The sequence below is a fragment of the Mangifera indica genome, chromosome 13 (genome assembly GCF_011075055.1).
Source record: "Mangifera indica cultivar Alphonso chromosome 13, CATAS_Mindica_2.1, whole genome shotgun sequence".
Taxonomy (NCBI): Eukaryota; Viridiplantae; Streptophyta; class Magnoliopsida; order Sapindales; family Anacardiaceae; genus Mangifera; species Mangifera indica.
In genome coordinates this window covers 10902163-10922632 of record NC_058149.1, presented here as the reverse complement: position 1 = coordinate 10922632, position 20470 = coordinate 10902163, and the positions used below count along the sequence as shown (strand labels likewise).

The 20470-nt window shown below is 34.0% G+C and overlaps 5 protein-coding genes across 6 annotated transcripts; 3 read left to right on the top strand and 2 right to left on the bottom strand.

Annotated features, from left to right (window-relative positions):
• Positions 1–646: 646 nt before the first annotated feature.
• LOC123195019 (anthranilate synthase beta subunit 1, chloroplastic-like) lies at positions 647–5305 on the top strand. The gene is made up of 8 exons (XM_044608571.1): positions 647–865; positions 975–1138; positions 1745–1815; positions 1937–1974; positions 2079–2189; positions 2377–2476; positions 3978–4110; positions 4874–5305. The coding sequence occupies exons 1-8, from the start codon at positions 775–777 to the stop codon at positions 4979–4981; spliced, it is 816 nt and encodes a 271-aa protein (XP_044464506.1). The 5' UTR covers positions 647–774; the 3' UTR covers positions 4982–5305.
• A 1492-nt stretch (positions 5306–6797) lies between these two features.
• Positions 6798–8126, top strand: LOC123195020 (1-aminocyclopropane-1-carboxylate oxidase 1). Its single transcript, XM_044608572.1, has 3 exons — positions 6798–6954; positions 7038–7261; positions 7369–8126. The coding sequence occupies exons 1-3, from the start codon at positions 6853–6855 to the stop codon at positions 7961–7963; spliced, it is 921 nt and encodes a 306-aa protein (XP_044464507.1). The 5' UTR covers positions 6798–6852; the 3' UTR covers positions 7964–8126.
• A 1388-nt stretch (positions 8127–9514) lies between these two features.
• On the bottom strand, positions 9515–11279 carry LOC123194182. Its single transcript, XM_044607342.1, is given in 7 exon segments — positions 9515–9646; positions 9649–9696; positions 9699–9836; positions 9839–10144; positions 10147–10489; positions 10550–10742; positions 10828–11279. Coding segments are annotated over 7 exon segments (1341 nt in total). The 5' UTR covers positions 11022–11279; the 3' UTR covers positions 9515–9527.
• Positions 11280–13225: 1946 nt separating this feature from the next.
• On the top strand, positions 13226–15211 carry LOC123194071 (tetraspanin-2). Its single transcript, XM_044607208.1, has 2 exons — positions 13226–13952; positions 14745–15211. The coding sequence occupies exons 1-2, from the start codon at positions 13455–13457 to the stop codon at positions 15054–15056; spliced, it is 810 nt and encodes a 269-aa protein (XP_044463143.1). The 5' UTR covers positions 13226–13454; the 3' UTR covers positions 15057–15211.
• A 1535-nt stretch (positions 15212–16746) lies between these two features.
• On the bottom strand, positions 16747–20405 carry LOC123194530. 2 transcript variants are annotated; one of them, XM_044607767.1, is made up of 9 exons: positions 20266–20405; positions 20002–20164; positions 19542–19609; positions 19191–19338; positions 19022–19102; positions 18407–18493; positions 17964–18049; positions 17606–17726; positions 16747–17190 (listed from the first exon to the last, which is right to left on the bottom strand). In XM_044607767.1, the coding sequence occupies exons 2-9, from the start codon at positions 20065–20067 to the stop codon at positions 17113–17115; spliced, it is 735 nt and encodes a 244-aa protein (XP_044463702.1). In that variant the 5' UTR covers positions 20068–20164; positions 20266–20405; the 3' UTR covers positions 16747–17112. The 2 variants fall into 2 exon arrangements, with proteins under 2 accessions (XP_044463702.1, XP_044463701.1); XM_044607766.1 differs by having other exon boundaries at positions 20002–20396.
• Positions 20406–20470: the final 65 nt, after the last annotated feature.

The window sequence follows — 20470 nt, the reverse complement described above, 5'->3', positions numbered from 1 at the left end:
TTAAAAAATTCATTTTTTTTTCTCTATGAGATCAAACCCAAAATTTAACCATTTTCTTTGGTAAATGGCAATGGTCACCAACAAAGTTTGGGGTGAAGTTCGCAACAATCACTAGTGGCTGGAGAGATGAAAAAAAAAACTTTAAGAATTTGAGAAAAAAATCACTTTTAAAAGTTGAGATATATAATGAAATGTTAATTTTTAAAATCTAAAAAGGGAAATAAGATAAAATTATATATTTTTTAATATTATTATTAAATGATAATTATGTGTTTATATTTAAAAGTAATTTTAATGAAAATTTAAAGATTGGTGGATATTTGAATTTTTTATTTATTATAAATATATTTTTAAAACTTGACAAAAACTGAGGTGGGAAATAGTCCTTTGGCTTGAAGCATTTAATTGTCTTATAAGCGATACTTTTATCCTTACAATGAATCCACCCTTGTCCCAAAGATTGATATTTTTGTTCAATTCTGTCCAGAAATATTATATATATAATTTTATAATATATTATATGATTAGATAATTAAAAATTAATAATAAATTAATATTTAATTATAAAATAATATATAATTATTTGTAAGTAAAAATTATACACAAAATTTTATTATTGGGAAAACACTAATGGCGAAAAGTTTTCGTCTGACTCTCTCACCCAATGCTAGAAAACTAAAACAAAACAAAAGCACGCACCGTTTTCCTCTTTCAAGTATAAAAGCACGTGTTTGTAAAATCAATTCTCACTCCCCCTTGCCGTGTGTCGAAGTAATGGCTGCTGCTCTTCTTTCTCAACCCAAACCCTCTCTCTCACTTCCAGCTTATAAAAAGCTTCATCGTTTCACTTCAGTTCCACCTTCAGGTAAATGTTTATCGCTAAAGGTTTTCGAGGTGTACTTTGATTAATTTTTATAACTTTTTTATGTGGGTTTGTATTAAGAAGTGTTAAAACTTGTTACTTATTGTTGCAGGAGTGCGTTTGTTGGGAAAGAAGGGAAATGGGACTGGGAAATTGTTGATGACAAGAATAGAATCAAATTCTGAACCTGTTGTTTTGGATGAAAATAAGAAGAAAAGTGTCAGTCCTATTATTGTCATTGATAATTACGACAGTTTCACTTACAATCTTTGCCAGGTTTGGTCTCTTTTTAAATTGTTGTGTTTGAATGGTTGTTTGTGTAATTATGTGTTTTATGTGGGCCATGTGTTTGAGTTTGTTGGCATTGATTTGCTGGAAGTTGCTGGGAATTGAAACTTTTTTGTACTGGCTTTATATTTTAAAGTTCTATTCATTTCCATTGTCTACGATTATTGGTTTCAATTATTTGAAGGTTTTCTATATGGTCCCTTAGGAATTTCTGGATTAAGAACTTTTTTGTACTAGCACTAACTGGATTACTTAGGAAATTCTGGTAGAACGCTGCTGTTAGTTATGTTTATTGCCATCATTATGTAAAAGTTCCCTCTCTCCTATCCTCTTTATGTAAAAGTTCCCTCTTTATGTAAAATTCTGTATGAAGAACTTTTTTGTACTAGCACTAACTGGATTACTTAGGAAATTCTGGTAGAACGCTGCTGTTAGTTATGTTTATTGCCATAATTATGTAAAAGTTCGGGTGATATGTGTTTTGAAACAATTTCTTTAAAATGTGTTTTGCTTGGTCATTCTCTCTTTCCCTCTCTCCTATCCTCTTTATGGGTCACAACTTATTTTCTGATGCTTTTTCCTGTGATTTTGAAGTACATAGGAGAGTTGGGATGTCATTTTGAGGTTTACCGGAATGATGAGTTGACTGTGGATGAGCTAAAGAAGTAAGAACATTTTCTTCGGCGAATATATTATAGTTGGCTATACCTTAGATTAGTTTTTTGGTCTGATAATTAAACACGTGTATAATGCAGTTGGTGTTGACAATTTTGTTACTTATTGTAGGAAAAATCCCAGAGGAGTGCTTATTTCCCCTGGACCAGGTAATTTTTTTTTTCTAATGTATCATGTCTAACTATATGAACCAACATTTCTATAATTAAAAGAAAATTGTTGAAGATTGTCATACTCCATGTCCTATATGTAGGTGCACCCCAAGATTCTGGAATATCTTTGCAGACTGTTTTGGAGCTAGGACCTATTGTGCCTTTATTTGGTGTGTGTATGGGTTTGCAATGCATTGGAGAGGCTTTTGGAGGTAAGTCTTGTGGATGTCTTCAATCTCTTAAAACTTGTTTCATGTTACATATATTTTCACTTGATGTTCTATTATATGTCTGCATGTATGCACCTTTCTATACGAAATGGAAGAATAGATTGAGCAATTTATTGTTGCTGCTAAGATGCTTGCTGTTTTCATATCTTTTGGTTTGGATATGTTCCAGGTAAGATTGTGCGATCTCCTCTTGGCGTCATGCATGGGAAAAGTTCTCTTGTATATTATGATGAGAAGGGGGAGGATGGTTTGTTCTCTGGATTATCAAAGTATGTGAGCATTTCATTCTGCAACATACAATGATTTCCATGATAAATGTGTTGAGTGTCTCTTTTTTGCTAAGTATCAGATTGTTTTTGCAGTGGATAACGTGACTAGGCTAACTGGCTAGCCCATGGTTCATTGCCTTCATTTTTTGCCACTTTTTCAGTGTTGCTCTCTCCCCCTCCCACAAATCACCACCATCCCCTCCCTCTTCTTCTGTTCTTTGGAGAAGATATATCTAGAATTTCATATTTAGGATCTTTTCCATGGTTAGGAGTCTTGTAGGGGCATAAACAAGTTGCGCTTGTTTGAAAATATCAGTATTTGTACTCAGTCTAGCATGGAACTTTTTAAACTAGGCCCATAGTATGTTTAATAGGTTCTTAGATTTGGCACTTGGTTGCCATTTAGCAAAGAAGGTCATTTTATTTTTGTGTTGTAAATGTTCTTTTCCTTTCCAGGAAATAAAAACCTTTAATTTACTTGGGAATATATTATCTCTATCTTTTAGTAACATGCTTATTGAGTGCAACGTTCTATGTTCAGTGTAGCATTGCAGGTAATGGCAGCAACTTGTGTCACTCCTCTATTATTGATGGTTTGGTGATCAATAGCTTATAGCTCTGTCTTTGCTAGATCTAATATGATGATATGACTTGGACTTTATTGCCATATGATCTGTCCTTATGATAGAGCTCAGGTTTCTAAGCTCTAATTTAATGAGATAATATTGCATTAGTTGTACTGACAACAATATGCAGTACTAGGGAATAATCAGGAGACTTTTCTCAACAGTTGATTGAAAAATCAGAGATCTAATTACCATATACATTTATTTTTTAATCAATAATTACATGGCAGGAAATAGCGTTGGGATTAAAAAATTATAAAATAAATTTTCCTCAGATGTGCTCAGATCATTAGGTCTTAGATAGTCAGGCTTTTAATAACAGTGGCATCTTCAGTTCTTGTTTGCATACATTCTATGAGACATGATATGGTACTTCATTTGCTTAATTCAAATTTCTTGTTCCTCTTATTGTAAATTCAAATTTTCTTATTGTGGGAAATTTTTTATTGAAGATAATAATTTTGATTCAAAACTGAAGATGCAAGCATAGATATATGCCTGAGACACTGGGTCCAGTAAAACCTGGTCATTTAAAATAGATATCTCTGAGGTCAAGGCCAGATGAAACTTGACAATAGATCCAGGTTTATGTATCAGTTTCTGTATAGTCTGGCCTATAAAAATGGCTTAGCTTGTTTGACCAAAGTATAGATAGCGTAATTGAGTTTTTAATAGACAATGTTTTACCTATATTTTTGTATCTTCTTGTTTTTTCACCATATAAATAAGCTCTTTAAAAAAAAAAAAAAAAGGAAATGTATTGGCAAAGCGATATTATACCATTATGTAGCCTATTTTCTGTTTAATTTAACTTTTTCATTCTTATTATAACAACTGTAGATAATTTTGTTATTTACTCCTGTGTACCTCTCCAGTCCTTTCACAGCAGGTAGATATCACAGCCTTGTGATTGAAAAAGAAAGTTTTCCTAGTGTGCTTGAGGTTACAGCATGGACGGAAGATGGCCTAATAATGGCTGCTCGTCACAAAGAATATAAGCATCTTCAGGTAAGAGACTTTTCTGCTTTCTCTATTATAAATTTTTTTTTGTCCAACTGGAAGAGATGAAAAGAAGTTTCTGGTTTTGGGGAACGATGTCTTTGCTTCAATGAATAAATAACAATGAAAATAATGATTCTGTTAGTATGCTGGAAATCTTATAGCTTGAATATGATGATTATTCCTTCCCCAAGTCTACTCATGTTTGTACCTATTTTCTGGTCTATATTTGTTTGGTATAAGTTTTTGGTAGGAATAATGAGATCTATCAAACTATGTCATCATGTATATCTTCCACTATGAGATGGGAAGTGAACTTATTAAGAGTTGGTCCACGTGAACGAACTTCAACCAAAATTTATACAAGGGTGACTAATAAAAGAAGTGATTTGTTCGAAACCATCGTTCTCCTTAGTTTAAAATAGGGATTATTAACATGTACATTGGTAGCAAATTTTATTGCAAATTGAAGACTGTATATAATACAACATAGAGATGTATTTTTGTTGAATTGTTATCAAAGCCAATTGTCCCACTAGCTTTCATTTGCTAATTAAGAGAAATGAAAAATTACAGTAAGAGAAGTTTACTTTTTGCTTTGACAAAATGGTATTTGTCTTACCGATGACATTTACTCTGATATGGCATGTATCGTTGTACCATGCCAAAAGATATTCTCAAAACATTCTTATAAATTATTTTTCGCATGCAAATATTATTTTTGCCTGTTACATTTTTCTCGGTATGAACTTAAGTTGCACAAATTTTGCAGGGGGTTCAGTTTCATCCTGAAAGCATTATAACCACAGAAGGCAAGACAATTGTTCGCAATTTTATCAAACTGATAGAGAAAAGGGAGGCAGCTGAATCCCAGAACTAGAGAGATGAAGAACAACGGATAATCTAGCAAGTATGTGTGTTTTGAGATGTTAAAGCAATTGTTCTGGGTTGTTTGGCCTTATTATTGAAGATAAAATAAAGCAAAAGGGGATGACATAACTTGGTGGCTGATAATGTAGCAATTTCTTTTCTATATTGTAGTGTGTCCGATCAAAGCTCGGTTCACTTGACTCAATATAGGCTTGATCGCTTTCACATTTAATTTGTGCTTTTCTTGTGATTATGTGAAACCATCGATTTTCTTTTGTTAATATTCATGTAAGTGCTAGCCTATGTTAGAACTGAATACAAAGAATATTTACAATTTCCCTGGCAACAATTTACTACCCTTAGGCGAATTACACTTCAGTAAATCACGAAAAATGTTAGCAATATATGAATATCCCACATCATTTAATAGCTAAGATATGATTGGTTAAATAATCAATGAGTTTTTTAAGTTATCAAAACATGTTTTGGGTTATAAAACTAAAAACAGAATCATAATAAATTATGTAAGGTAAATACTATTTTGACGATAGGTTACATGAGAGATGTTTGGTGTGTAACTAGTTAAATATTTAATGAATTTTTGAAATTCAAATTGAATAATATTTTGACAATGTACCAATCTATTAGACCAAAGATGTTATAAATTTAGTATAAATGTTTAGTTTTGGTTGGTGAGAATCAACCTACATCAAGTTACTTTGTCTGTGGTTTAGGTTTCAGTACCTTTCCTTCAACGTTAGGCTTTGCTGTGACTTGACTTAAAACAGTCTTGGGAATGAATTTTTTACCATTTTTTATCAAGCTATTCTCAGATCCGCCTCTTGTAATACATCTAAAACAAGCTTTTTGTTTTCTTAGAAAGAATAATCTGCTCAGTCTGTAGATCCATGGCATGAAAAGATAAATGTTCACATCATCAGTTTACCAGTGCTGAGATTGTCCACAAAATCCAACCTCTGGCACTGGGAGATGTCACTGTAACAACTAAGAATATTTACCTATACATCAGTCTAATATCTACAGAGGTTTCCTATTTCAGAATCAAAATATTTGAATGAAGCCAGTATGTTTTTTCAAGATTTTTTTTTTTTTTTTGATAATGGAAAACCCCATATGAGTTAGACCGTTATATTGGGACCAAATTAACCATATCAAACAGAACAAATCTTGAATTCAGTGATCGACCCTAAAATTATTTAACCTAGTAAATCAAGAATTTGGTTTTGATATATCATTAAAAGAGACTTAAACTTGTACCTTTTTTAAGAATATTTACAAAAAACAAAACAATGAAAAAATGTTTAGTCTAACTAGCTGCAACAAAAACGCCCATTGAATGGCCTCTAAAGAGAAAAATATTCCAAACCCATAGTTTCTCTTTGAATGGAAAATCATTTTCAGTGATACCAAACACTGCCCCTAGTTTTGCTTGAAAATATGATTTCCAGTGCCCAAAACATTCAAACAAGTCTCCCATTCAAAGAGTTAGAATATAACAGTGTTGACATGCATACATATAATAATAAAAAAGATAAGAGTAAACATGATAGGCATTACAAGGGGCGGGCAGTCCAAATCAGTGGAAAAAAATAAAAGAAATTTTTATCCTTTTTGTGTTGCTTTAGAAGAGGACATGACTGGTAATCAGAGAAACATGCAGTGAATCAGATGATTATCGTCATTGCCTTTTCATCAATAATGCTACAATATACCAGTAATTTCTGATGCTTCAAATCTAACCGTCACAAATAAGTGGTAAAAACAAGAGAGAGAAAAAATTAAAAAAAAAAGGAAGCCCCTGTTCTAAAGCCTATAAATACCATTCTCAGTTACTCATTCTTACACAGAAAGAAAGAAAATATGGAGATCCCTGTAATAGATTTTAGTGATCTTGAAGGTGTGAAGAAAGACAAAATGATGTCAAATCTGCATCAAGCTTGTGAGAAATGGGGCTTCTTTCAGGTTAAAAAGATGGGGTTTTCTTTTTTTGAATTGAATATTTGATCAACACTTCATTCTAATACCAATATGTTTACTCTCTGCAGGTTGAGAACCATGGAATAGACAAGAAGTTGATGGAAAAGGTGAAGCAGCTGGTGAACTCACACTATGAAGATAATATGAAGGAGAGTTTCTATGAGTCAGAGATGGCTAAAAGGTTGAACAACAAAGATTACTTAAATGATATGGACTGGGAAAGCAGCTTTTTTATCTGGCATCATCCGCAATCTAACATTAATGAAATTACAAATCTATCTGAGGATCTTCGGTTTGTCACTATGAATCTATGATGCTACAATTGCACTTTCAACATATATATCTCATTCAAAATAGTATCTATGCATGCATTAAGTTATTATTTATGTGCAAATGCAGCAAAACAATGGACAACTACATTGCTCAACTAATTAAGCTAGCAGAGAAACTTTCTGAACTCATGTGCAAGAACCTTGGCTTAGAGAAAGATTATATAATGAAAGCATTCTCAGGAGAGAAAGGTCCTTCTGTGGGGACAAAAGTGGCAAAATATCCCGAATGTCCTCATCCACAGCTTGTGAGAGGACTTCGAGAACACTTTGATGCAGGAGGTATCATCCTCCTCCTCCAAGATGACCAAGTTCCGGGTCTTGAATTCTTGAAAGATGGAGAATGGATAAAAATCCCACCATCCAAAAACAACACCATCTTTGTCAATACAGGTGACCAAGTGGAAGTGCTAAGTAATGGAAGGTACAAAAGTGCGTTGCATCGTGTAATGGCTGGGGAGAAAGGAAGCAGACTCTCCATCGCTACCTTCTACAATCCTGCTGGTGAGGCCATTATTTCTCCGGCTCCCAAACTCTTATACCCCAATTACTACAGTTTTCAGGATTACCTGAAGCTCTATGCCACCACAAAGTTCTCAGACAAAACCCCCAGATTCGAGTCAATGAAGAAAATGGCCAATGGTCCCCACAATATCCTTGTTTAAAAGTATCAGTTACATAAGCTAAAAGTACTATGTAAGTGTTTTATTTGTCAGTTTGATGTTACATTTCCTATAGAAGAATGTGATTTTACTTTTGCCCAACTAGGAAAGAGAGTTATGTTGTTGGATTTATGAGAATATAATAAATGATGCTTTCTACCGTTCATTTATTTTTAATCTATATTGAAAATAGGCCATTGAAGTTAATTAGTAAAGCAGTTTACAGTACACAAAACACACACACACACACATATATATATATATAAAACTGATTTTCTTAATATCTAGATCATACTCATTGGTACCGTGTAATTTCTAAAATACAATATTTAACCAAATTTCTGCCCTTAAAAAACTGTAAATTTTTTTCTTTTAAGGGATTCAAAATGGAATATTTGTGCAAGTTATATTAAAACTCAATAATGTCTTGCTCCAAATGACTCAAAAATTGTGTCGCAAATTTTAGTAAAATCATCGGTGCCCTTGAACCTACCCTTCATTATCAAGAAGTTGGTAAAATTATGTAAAATATTAGATCACCTTTGTAGTTTACAAAAGATAACTGAAGATCATGTGGCCGTTTATTCTATGAAGTTCAGAGTACCACTAAGCTCCTTCCATTTATCAAACATAGTAAATTCATTCTTTGACAGAATATTTTCTTGCACTTGCCAGTCATATTTAGGGCTGGATTCGAGCCGAGCCAGCTTGAGCTCGAGCTCGGCTCGGCTCGGTTCGAGCCCGAAACGAGCCGGGCTCTGCTCGGCTCGATCGAGCTCGAGCTGGCTCGGGTTGGCTCGGTAATTTTTTTTTTTAATTTTTTATACAAAACAACGTCGTTTTGATCCATATATATATACAAAACGGTATCGTTTTGATATGAAAAACGAGCCGAGCCGAGCCGAACTCGAGCCGGCCATAAAAAACCGAGCCGAGCTCGGGCTCGGCTCGGCTCAGCTCGAATCCAGCCCTAGTCATATTTCTTCCTAAGCATTTCCATCTCATCTGTTGCCTAACGCCTAACATAATGTTGAAATATAAAAGACAACAAAAGAAATAAAAATATTAGAATAGGATCATTTGGAAACAATTCCCACATATATTGTCAATGAGTTATTAGGCCTTTTGGGACACATTTGAGTTCAGATTTCCGTCTTCCAGAAATTGAGAAAGCTCGCTCATCATACTCTTCCTACATTGGCCCATATTCATATTTGCTTTCTAAATTTTGTTGGAAAGAAGAATATCATAAGCTACTAGGGGGACAAAAAAATGACTAAATGGTTAGACAAACCAGTGAAGCATCATGACTAACTCTCTGAATATTATAAGGTTAATCATTAATCTAGACATAAAATAGCCAACAAGGCCCTAATAGCTGGTCAATGAAAATCAAACTTCCAGTTTGTTTCAGGAGCACAACCAGTGTAGCAACACCCAAGAAATGAACCAAACAATTACATCATTATTAACTTTTCTTGTGAGAGCTTGCAGGTTTTGCAATCTATATGTTCCTAATGATGGATTCAAACTCACATCAACAAGAATAATCAGAAAGTTTAAACCGCTATAAGCAAGGCAACTTTGATAGTATGGATTTGGTAACAATTATATTTGTGTGCTAAACTTCGGTCAACAAAAGCTTATGAGAGTTTAACAATGGGCCCAATTCCTGACTAAACAATTCAAAAAGTTCTCAAATTTCAGTTATTTGAAAAACATTTCAGTCAATTCCACTTCCCAAAATCAATATGATTAACCGAATCTTGAGATCAATAAACTTTACGATTCAAGATCTTTTGGAAAAGCGTAAACGAGGATTCTGTACATACCAGTTCATCAGATGTAAGACATTGATGAGACGGAAGACGGATGATCTGTTTTCATCTTCTCCTCCACAAAGCAGTTTCTAGCAGAAGGCCGAAACATGAGCTGGGTGCAGTCATTCCCTTTAAATCCTTGTTATCACATCACAAATAGGATTGTTGATACCTTCTCTGCGTAATATTAGAGGAAACACTAATGCATACTCAGCAGCTCTCTGATGGAACGTGCAGTGCTCTATCAATGCACTCACAAGCGCACGAGAAGCCGGCTACTCAAGAACCAATAACTTAGGAAGGACAACTGAGCAAAGAACCTGGCTTGGCCAAGGAAGTTCATCTTCACTTCCACTTGAAAATGAGAAATCAGAACCGAAGCAGTCTTATCATCTGCTTTCCAAGGTTCAATCAAACCCAAAACTGTGAAAGAACCTCCTCCTTTTTCTAAACAAAGTTAATTTAGTTCATTGGTAAAAGCTACAGTTTTATAACTAGATTCGAAATTCCTAATCCGCTCTCTCAAATCTGCTGCCATTTTCCCAATCCCCACTTGTGTACAAACATCGGTAAGCGAATCATCCTGAATATCCTCCACAACTTCATTTAATTCAATCTCTAAACCCTCTCTCCCTTCACTCACTGAATCCTCATCATTCTCATCGTCGCAGGCAATGGAAAAGGTTCTTGAATTCAAGGGAAATGCAAATCATCTTTATTACTCAAAGAGTCCCTAAGCCAAGCCAGCCCAGACTCAAACTCTTCATTAAATGGTTCCTAGAATCCAATCTTCATGATTCGAGTCAGACACCGAGTCTAACAGATGGCGTGCAGTTCTCTTAACCCAAAAATCATTTACCCCATCTCCATTCATTACATCCCTCGACAACCTACACAAATCACGTGCACAAAATCTCTTATTCTCAAAAGCAAGAAACGATAAAATCTGTACAAACAAAATCCTGTAATTCACAAACCACTATAAGCAAAAATCAGCAGGAAAAATAAAACGCCAAAGAAACAATCTAAATCGAGCTTCGGCTTTACGTTTTCGTGGTGGAAGAAGAGGTTGAATCGTTGACAGTGACACTGCAGGGTTTTGTGAGCAAATAAATAAAAGATCTTGTAGTGATTGGAGTTGAGGTTGAGAACGATGTGGTATAGAAAGACTGTTGTAGCGAAAAAGATGCTTCCACTACTGGTGTTGGATTATTGAGAAGAATGGCCATGAGCGGAGCCATGACTCCATCCTCCTCACTTTTCACAATTTTTTAAAGTCCTGGAAAAAGCGGGAAATTTTTTGCCGGTGGGGGGAGGGTTAGCATGAAACTCGTAGCCAAACATTAGGGCTATGACTCGGGGCCACGTGGGCACCAAAGAAGCGCTTGGGGAATTAAAACAATTTGCCTTTTTTCGGAGGCTAAAAGAGAGAGACGAGACCACATAGCGTTCCCACCGACGAAGCCGGGGGCATTCAAGGTGGCACGTGCGCAGCATCACCAAATCATATGGCCTTTGCTTTCCAAGACTTCACCCGAGATTATTTGCTTTACTCGAAAACCTTGAATACAGTGGTTTGGCCCGAATCATATGCCCCACCCGAGCTTTGACAAAATAAGTTTCCCATCCTTCCAGTTTGAAAAATTCATTTTCCACCCATTCATAAAATCAACATATAGTTTTAACATCAATTTGTACAATATAATTTCAAAATGGTAAATTAGATCTTGAAAGTCAAAATATATGGCTAATTATTTAATAGTATCAAATTTTTAAGTGTAAAATTTTAGTTCATTCTAAAGCATTTTAGAAGAACACTCTAAATATGTATATTCATGCATGGAAAAGCAACATATATATAGAAGAATATTTTATTTTATTAATAAATAATTAAAGCAACATGATAAAATAAAAGAATAAGAATTAAAAAAGATTGAAGTAGATAATTAAAGTGTGTACATGGTTTAGCATAAGGCTCGACTTCTCAGATCTGTAAACTTTGAGACATAGTTGAGTTTACCTTATATGATAGTTATTCAATTTTAAGCTAATCAATTTAAGTTTTTTTTTTACAAAAGTGTCTTCCTTTACTCATACTATTCAAATCTTAATATTTTATAACGGGTTTTTTACTTTTATTATTCAAACTAGTCCTTTGGTCAGTATTGTTGAACTATTAAACATGATGGAAACATAAAAATCTATAAAATAGCCAATTATATATGTATTTAATTATAGGAAGAAATTTTGAAAAAAGGTATCTCAATATATTTGATCAATGATAAAAAGTGACAAATGATTGGTATTAGTATGCCAAATAAGTGGACATGTTACGCAATAGAGGCATTTAGAATTCATCTCAACATATGATCTCGTGACTTGTATTAATAATAAATATGTATGTGTTTATTTGATATAATATATAGTCTTTATCTTCGACTTGATGGCGATGCAAAGTACGCAAAAGGAAGTGTCGAGGCAATGACTAAAAATGGCTATATATTTATATATTGAATAATGATATGTGTATATATTTTTTATATATAATTTAGATATACAGATAATATATTCTTATTATATGATTAAGTGTTACTTTATTTTTAATTCAAAATCATTCAATTATATAATTAACAAATTTTAATTTAAAAACAATTTTTTACCCTTATTTGATATAAGTAATATTTTTTCACTCAAAATCAATTTATGTTAAAAAATAATATTAGAGCAAAATAGTAATTTTATTATTTATTAATTTTGAAAAAATAAAAAAGTTAATAGTTTTTTATCATATCCAAATATTTTAAATATGATAATTTAATTATTAAAAATATTTATAAATTTATAAATTAATCTCTAAAATTTTTTAAAACCCTCATATATTTTGAAACTATACATTGTCCCAATAATTATAATGTGACATTTACATTCATAATTTATTTCATTCTATTCAATTATTAGAGGGTATAATTGTCATTTTTGAGACATACATAATTTCAAAAATTTTGGAAAGACCCCCAAATTTTTTTGAATTTCCATAACCCCTGAAAACTTTAAAAAAATCTTAATATTTTTAAAAATTGTAGTTTACTTTGTGATATATGATAATATAACAAATACACCCCTATATATAAAAAGCGGTGAGGGTGAAAAGAAACAAAAATATTTTTTTTTGTATAATTTGAATATTTAAAAGGTTATTATTAATTTTTCTTATTTTAGGGTTATATAATAATTTAAAAAAAGAAATTAAACAGTATTCATAAAATGATAATTTTATCTTCTAATACTATTTTAATTTTGTATGAAAAAATGTTATTTATGTTGATTAGGTGTAAAAAGGGTTTTAAGGCCAAACCTTGGGTGGGAAATTGTAACTCACCCAAGCATATGTTCTAGTTATGTTGGTGAAGGGTTAACATCAGAAAAAGCAAGGCATCTTAACCTAACATGAAGCACTTAAACTAAACATAGAGAGAGTGATTTCTTCCCCACTTAAAAGCTTTCGCTTATGAAATCCGAGTTTCGAGTTATCGAAAATTCCCAAACTTCAATAATTTATACAGCACAGCTCAGCACAGTGCCCTCATCCACTTTCTCCCCCACTTTTTCAACCATAATTCATCGTTTTCACATCACAAACCAACTGAAATCAGACCCATCACCAGCCTCCAACGATGGCAGTGGCCAACAACATAACCGCAGTTCTAAATTTCATGGCCTTTTTATGTTCCATCCCCATCATAGCTTCCGGCATCTGGTTAGCGTCCAAGCCTGACAATGAGTGCATCCATATCGTTCGCTGGCCTGTGGTCATCCTCGGTGTCCTCATCCTCCTAGTCTCACTCTGTGGCTTTGTCGGAGCCTACTGGTACAAGGAGGGTCTTTTGGCCTTCTATCTCTGTTTCATGGCAATTCTCATTGCCCTCCTCCTCATTCTTCTCGTTTTCGCCTTCGTTGTAACCAGACCTGACGGTGGCTACGCCATCCCTGGAAGAGGCTACAGAGAGTACCGCCTTGATGGGTTCTCCAGCTGGCTGAGGGATCACGTTGTTGACTCCAAGAATTGGAACAAGATTCGAGCTTGTCTCAGTGAAACTGATGTCTGTTCTAAACTTGACCAAGAATATGTCACCTCCGATCAGTTCTTTATGGCTCATATCTCTCCTCTTCAGGTAACTTTCCTTTTTATTACGTTTTATGATTCCAACAACGCAACTTCCCTTTCTCTTTACTTTATCTGGTTTTAGAATTTTCAACCATTAATTTCCAAAACACATAGTTTAATTTTCTTCATGACAATTAGATTAAGATCAGACGAACATTGACTGATTTGGGGAACTCACTGGACAAGGGCAAGACTAGAAAGTTGTCCAAGCACAGTAGCAGGAACCCGCTTCTTCGTTCAAAATAATGGTATTAGGGCCTACCATTAGATTGGCATTCATTTTTTAAATTGTGGTCGGTAGAGTCAAACCACCTACTCAATTATTATCAGAAATTATAGAATTTTGGCCGAGTTAAAGTAATCAACCAGTCGATAATCAAGGTTATTGCTTTGTCTTCATTGCAAAGAATACGGTTGTTTTGCAATCAAAGAGAGATATTGATTTATATATGTATTTTTCATCGTTTCAAAATGTTTAAGATATAATTGATTAATAGAGTTTCTTATATTATCAAGATATATTTTGAATTTTATAATTCAAAAATAAAATAATTTAGGCAATTAAACTAGAAATATTATAAATGATGTCAAGATCATTCTGCATATCCTTATCCTCTTGAGATAAAGAATACGATGAGTCCTGGAAAAGGGTGATTGTGACCCTCATAGTCCAAGAACAGTATATCAGACTACTGGATGTTACAGTTGGGTGCTGTCCGTTTATTTGCCTTTTTTTTTTTTTTACTGTTTATTATTATTTTTTTTTCTAGGATTATGGATTGATTTTGTTGTGATGCAGTCAGGATGTTGTAAGCCTCCGACGGTTTGTGGGTTCAGCTATGTGAACCCAACAATGTGGCAGAACCCAGTGAATCCGATGGCTGATCCGGACTGCTATTTGTGGAGCAACGACCAAAACCAGCTCTGCTACAATTGCAACTCCTGCAAAGCCGGTCTGCTGGGGAACCTGAGAAAAGAATGGAGGAAAGCCAATGTAATTCTGATTGTGGCAGTCGTAGTACTGATATGGGTTTATCTTATAGCCTGCAGTGCCTTCAAAAATGCCCAAACTGAAGACCTCTTCCGCAGATACAAACAGGGTTGGATTTAAATGGATTTTCAGTTTTATGGTTTTGCCAGTATTTGTTTCTTATCCTCTCAAATTATATAAAAAAAAAAAAAGTGTCTCTGTTACCAGTGTTAATATATCTATATTCCCTTGTTCCGATCTATGTAGAATGAATGGAGAGACTTTTTATATTTGAATTTTAGATTTTTAAAATGAGCAGATAATCTTTATCAGATTTTCAACTTCAATAATGCTTTTCCCTAGACATGGCAAGTTGGCAACGGTTGGGTAGGGTCCAATATTTTAATTATCGTTGTCCTTTCCTTGTTGTTTATACCTTTTTGTTTTTCGTCTTGTTTTGTGTCTAATATAGGGTTAAGGGAAAATTTTCATCCCTTTCTCATATAAAAAATTTCTCTTTCTTCCCCTTTATATTATTGAGTCCGTTAAAAAAATAATAAAATATATATATTAAATGTTAAAGATATATTTATTATAATTCAAAATTTAAATAGTAATTTAATATGTATTAAATTAATAAATATATAAAAAATGGACAAGTTAAAAAATTTTCTAAAGATTTTACCTATCCCATCTTGCCTCTATTTATATTTTTCTTTTTATCAAAAAATTTTCTCTTTGTTTAAAAAGTAGATTGAAAATCTAATTTTATAAATTGAATTATCATCTTTATCTTTTCTAATGCGCATAAAAGAGGGATTGGTGATCTTTTTAGGCCATATTTTCCCACTAAAGTTTCTAATTCAGTATTAATATTAAATAATAAAAGGGCACTGACTTCACCGACTGATTATGAAGAAACAAAGGCTTTTCGACGTTTCATTCTTTTGTTTATTGCTTTTTATTATGGTACAAGAACTGGAATACTGTTTTGATGTTCTTAGAGACATTAATATGATTACTTAATCATATGTAAAACAAAGAACTTCATTTAGTACGAAAGACAGTAATTAACAAGTACAAAAGACAGTAACTAACTAATAAGGAATTCATAGATTCTGCTCTTCCCTTTGCAGAAACCCAAACCCCAAAAGAAATGTAGTCAATTGTTTTGCATATATGCATATAAGGGTGAAAGGTTTCACCTTCCCTTCTAAATTCAAGAGTTCACGTGTTGAACCGCTTAGACCCAATGGGTATAGCGGAGAAACGGGGTGAATGACATGCACATACTTCTTAATGATATAATTCATGGAATAAAACTATACCTAAGTGACGAATCTCTCATAAAACCAACGGATGAGTATAACATTGTGTTCAACAAGGAGTTCATAAGACTATAATGTGGTGATTTTGCCTCAACTCCATGCATCATTCCTACTATAACTAAATCAAATCTCATGGAATCATCCAAATTTGATTAACTAGTGAAGGGTGAAGATGTGGGAACAAGTGCAAGTTACATCAGAAAGAACAAACCACCAAGCGATATCACCAAGTCTTCATGGGGTCAAGACTATGCAACTCAGGATTGACGAAAGAGAGCAAAGGGAAGACGACAACATAGACGTCACATACTTAAGCGGAAGGGAACGTCATGTCCAGCCCCCAATCCATGGTAAAGGGCAAGAAAATATGGAAGAAGCTTTCAAGATATGTATAGGCATTAGAATAGGAGTAGAATTCTTATTCTAAAATGAGTAATTTTGACCATCCAATCTATTAGATTAAACCATTAGATCTACTTGTAAACTCCTGTACAAAGTTAACAAGCGCTGAAGTTATATTCATTCCAAGCATTGTATGATTTTTTTAGAGCTTTAATAATACAAGAGAGTTTTCTCAACATCTCTTACTTCTATGAGTTCATATTTTTTTGAGTTCTTTGTGATTTTATTCAGACTTATTTAGTGTTGATCTTGTGATTGTTCTCAAATTCAAATTCGAAAGTTACAAAGTTGCGGAAAGTGTATACTTGATCATCAAGCCTGATTAGTGATTTTGAAAAACAAAAATCTTGTGTACCTCAATCTATCTGCTTCTTCCACAAACCCTTTGGGACCTTCCGCTTTCAAGCTGATCACAATATGAACTGGCCAACAGAGAAATGAGAATGCCAGCCCTGAAATTTGTTGAATTAAGCAGTAGATGCCTTTCTAGAGTAAACAATGTACATGGGGTCCGACCGTCCTGGATTGGGAGAAATGTCCACAGCCTGTAAACAAAGGCAAATTCGTTGACTTGACTCTCTTTTCTAAATTTTCACAGTAGTGTGGATTTGAAAGGCATGTGTATCATAAACACACATCTTGTCTAAATTTAGACTTCCTCTGCATCAGTTGTATACAAACAACAAAGGTTGAACTGCTAACTCCTAGGTATGTATAAGCACACGTGGTCACATATTCATGTTGCTGGTATTCAGACCACTTCCACCACACGTATTAAAGGTTAAGCAAGTCTAAAATTAGGGGAAGTAAGAGTAAAGAAAACACCAACAAAAATACCAGACCTTTCAGCACTGATGAGCATGGCGAAGGTCAAATTGCAGTTATAATAAATGAGGAACTTTATGGTTATCAGGTTATGTCAACAGCTACTATATTAGAAGTATTCAAGGACTCAATTACCTGAGGAGGTTCAAATCCTCCAGCATAATGGAAATAGGACCCAACAATCATAACATGGTCAGCATCGCCCGTTGATGTCCATATTGAGATAGCTTTTGTCCAAAAGCAACGATTGGAAAAGCTGGGTTATAAGTATATTACATTAGTGAAAAATTGTTGGACATAGAATAGAGATTGGAGATTAAAATAAAGATAAAAATAAGCTGTGGTAACAATTTCAGATTAATATCAGAAGTCTCTGTGCATGTATAGATATATATCATAAAGATCAGAGAATTGCTTCACAATATCAGGAATAGATTACAAAAGGTATGAAGTTAAACTCGCAATGACTCTAAATTAAGGACAGAGACACCACCTTATTATAGCCAATCCACCAGGCTTAAGAATCCGGCTCATTTCTTTGAAAACTTCAATTGGCTTTGTCAGGTAATCAACACTGACCTGTAATAATTTAAAAACCTGATATATAAGCATTTGCAAAGCATGACCTTCCTCACCAGCACATTAACTTACGAATTATCCAAAATATTTTCATCATTAAATATTTAAAAGTATTATCTTAGCAGCATAGTTTTTGGCTGAGATTTCCATCACAATGTTCAATAAGACACCCCCAAAAACAAAAAGCTCCAAAACATAGCAGGTTGATAGGACTCAAGCTACCAGTTCAAGACACATTAGGTAAATCAAACTAGTTCTGACTTCAAAATGTCATTACGTTGCATAATTAATTGCAGTAGAAGCATGTTTACATGAAAAAACAATGAACTATTCCTGAGATGTAAAAGATGTACATACCACATTCGTGATGACGTCAAAGCAATCGTCCTCGAATGGAAGTTTAGGATTTAAATTTAAGTCTTGCACAACATACTCAGTCAAAACCTGCAGACAAATAATTCAAGCACAGGATGAATTTGCCTCATCAATATAATGACTATATACCTATCTCTGTGTAAATTAGTACATGATTATGATGCCCAGTATAGCAGCATCATATAGACAAAGGTTTCAACTCAATCGGTTTAAAGAGGTGTCAGTATGTCATTATTTACATGCTCATACTTTTATCCTATTTGTCTCATGATATGTGATACTTATGAAGTTATGCTGGTCATATTGATCCACAGTAAACCCAAGAATGCAAGCAAAAAATACAAGGTTTTCCTTGTTACATGTTTTGTTGGGAAATAACTTAAGAAGAATTATTTTCAGCAACCACCACCCAACCAGTAACAATTTTGAAGGAGAAACCCTAATCAAGTTGATTAAGTCAATAAAATTGCCAGTGATAAATCAGAAAGTGGCAACAAATTTTGGATTTTTGAACGTCCAATTATTGGTCAATCACATGAAACATCTACAGTAAATTTTAACGAAAAGACATCTTAACCAGTTAAAGTAGTAACTTACTGGATTCCGCTTGAGCTCCTCTTCATTCATGCCCATTCCAACTATCCTATCTTGTTTGTACCCTGGTGGATAATGACTTACCTAAATGTGAAGACCAGGACGGGGGTTATGATATTATAAGATGCACCATGGATTACTGACACAACCATACAGATTCAATATGTCTTACCCAACTGCTACACATATCTAGAATTCTTATTCCTGGAGTGTTGCTGGGAGGGAAAACCTGAGAATAGTATTTAGTCAATGCAGCGATGGCTGGATCATCAATGTGTGTCACAAATCGAGGAGCTTCATAGAAAAATGAATCAGGTGTCCTGAAAATATCAATTGCTGTATTTCAGATATAGAAAAGTCAAAAACTGTATATAAGCTTGCAGTGATTGAATCTATAACAATTGAAACTACTAATAGATATTATAAAGTTTCTGCTAAAATGAAGGCCATTTAGATGAGCAGCTTGCATTGTCCCTGATACAGAGTTTAATGCAAGCAAGAAAGTGAAGTATAAAGCCTTTACTCATCAAAGCGCTGAAAGTCCTCCTCCTTGAAAGGGAATTGCTCCGGCCACTCAACATTCTTCAATATCTATGAGATCAAAGTGAAATGAATTATTGAGATGATACCCTCTACTTACAACGGCCAAAAAATTCTCAAAGGACAAAGAATATTCATTGGATTTAAGACCAATAACATTAGTTAAAAGAAATGCAACTACAATGAGCTTTCCTCTTAGTCAATAAAACCCATCACTGAATAGATAATTCAACCGCTTCATTAATGCTAATCTTGAACCAATTATTGATTTAATGTAAATGTTATCTTTGTTTAGGCATGGCACATTATCAGAAGCTCAATTAATTGAATTCCAAGTCCATCCCATCATATTTCATCAACAACACACCAACCCATAATATCACAATCCAATAGCAAACAAAAGAATTGTTGTTGATAACAGCAGTTAAAGATGAAAACTTTACCTCTTCAACGGCACCCTTTTGCCTTGCAGAAGCGATGAAGGATTTGGAGGCAACACTACCCGCCATACTCAAAAACTGAGTCCAACAAGCAGCTCCCACACCCAACACAAGCCGGCGAGGTGCTCTAATTCCAATGTCACACTTGTTCAGAGCTTTCGAACGACTGGAAACCCAAGTAGAACAAGAAAAATTAGAGACTGAAGCAGAGTAAACAGCAGGAAGGAGTGGGAGCTTGCGGTGCGGTGACAGACGAGGAAGATTTACCATGTTTGATATCATTGATTCATCGAATTCTGTAATTTTGTAACATAATTAAACCACTCGTTTATGTTAGTGGCGTAGATTGCGGCTACGTGGCCGTCTTTCAATAACAATAGCAATATTCTGACACTAATTCCCACAAATACTGAAGACACAAAGTTTTGTCTGAACTGGTACATGTTCAAACTTCAAAGTAACTTGGAATTAT

Bases quoted from the DNA above. Each gene is read 5' to 3' on its own strand.
- LOC123194530 (XM_044607766.1), bottom strand. From the start codon at position 20,280: ATGATATCAAACATGGTAAATCTTCCTCGTCTGTCACCGCACCGCAAG. The intron at 19,339-19,541 runs GTAAAGGCTTTA...TGATATTTTCAG, and splicing joins GACTTTCAGCGCTTTGATGA to GACACCTGATTCATTTTTCT. The intron at 19,103-19,190 runs GTAAGACATATT...CTTCACATTTAG, and splicing joins TAGATATGTGTAGCAGTTGG to GTAAGTCATTATCCACCAGG.
- LOC123195020 (XM_044608572.1), top strand. From the start codon at position 6,853: ATGGAGATCCCTGTAATAGATTTTAGTGATCTTGAAGGTGTGAAGAAA. The intron at 6,955-7,037 runs GTTAAAAAGATG...TACTCTCTGCAG, and splicing joins AGAAATGGGGCTTCTTTCAG to GTTGAGAACCATGGAATAGA. The intron at 7,262-7,368 runs GTTTGTCACTAT...GTGCAAATGCAG, and splicing joins AATCTATCTGAGGATCTTCG to CAAAACAATGGACAACTACA.
- LOC123194071 (XM_044607208.1), top strand. From the start codon at position 13,455: ATGGCAGTGGCCAACAACATAACCGCAGTTCTAAATTTCATGGCCTTT. The intron at 13,953-14,744 runs GTAACTTTCCTT...GTTGTGATGCAG, and splicing joins CTCATATCTCTCCTCTTCAG to TCAGGATGTTGTAAGCCTCC.
- LOC123195019 (XM_044608571.1), top strand. From the start codon at position 775: ATGGCTGCTGCTCTTCTTTCTCAACCCAAACCCTCTCTCTCACTTCCA. The intron at 1,975-2,078 runs GTAATTTTTTTT...TCCTATATGTAG, and splicing joins GCTTATTTCCCCTGGACCAG to GTGCACCCCAAGATTCTGGA. The intron at 2,190-2,376 runs GTAAGTCTTGTG...GATATGTTCCAG, and splicing joins CATTGGAGAGGCTTTTGGAG to GTAAGATTGTGCGATCTCCT.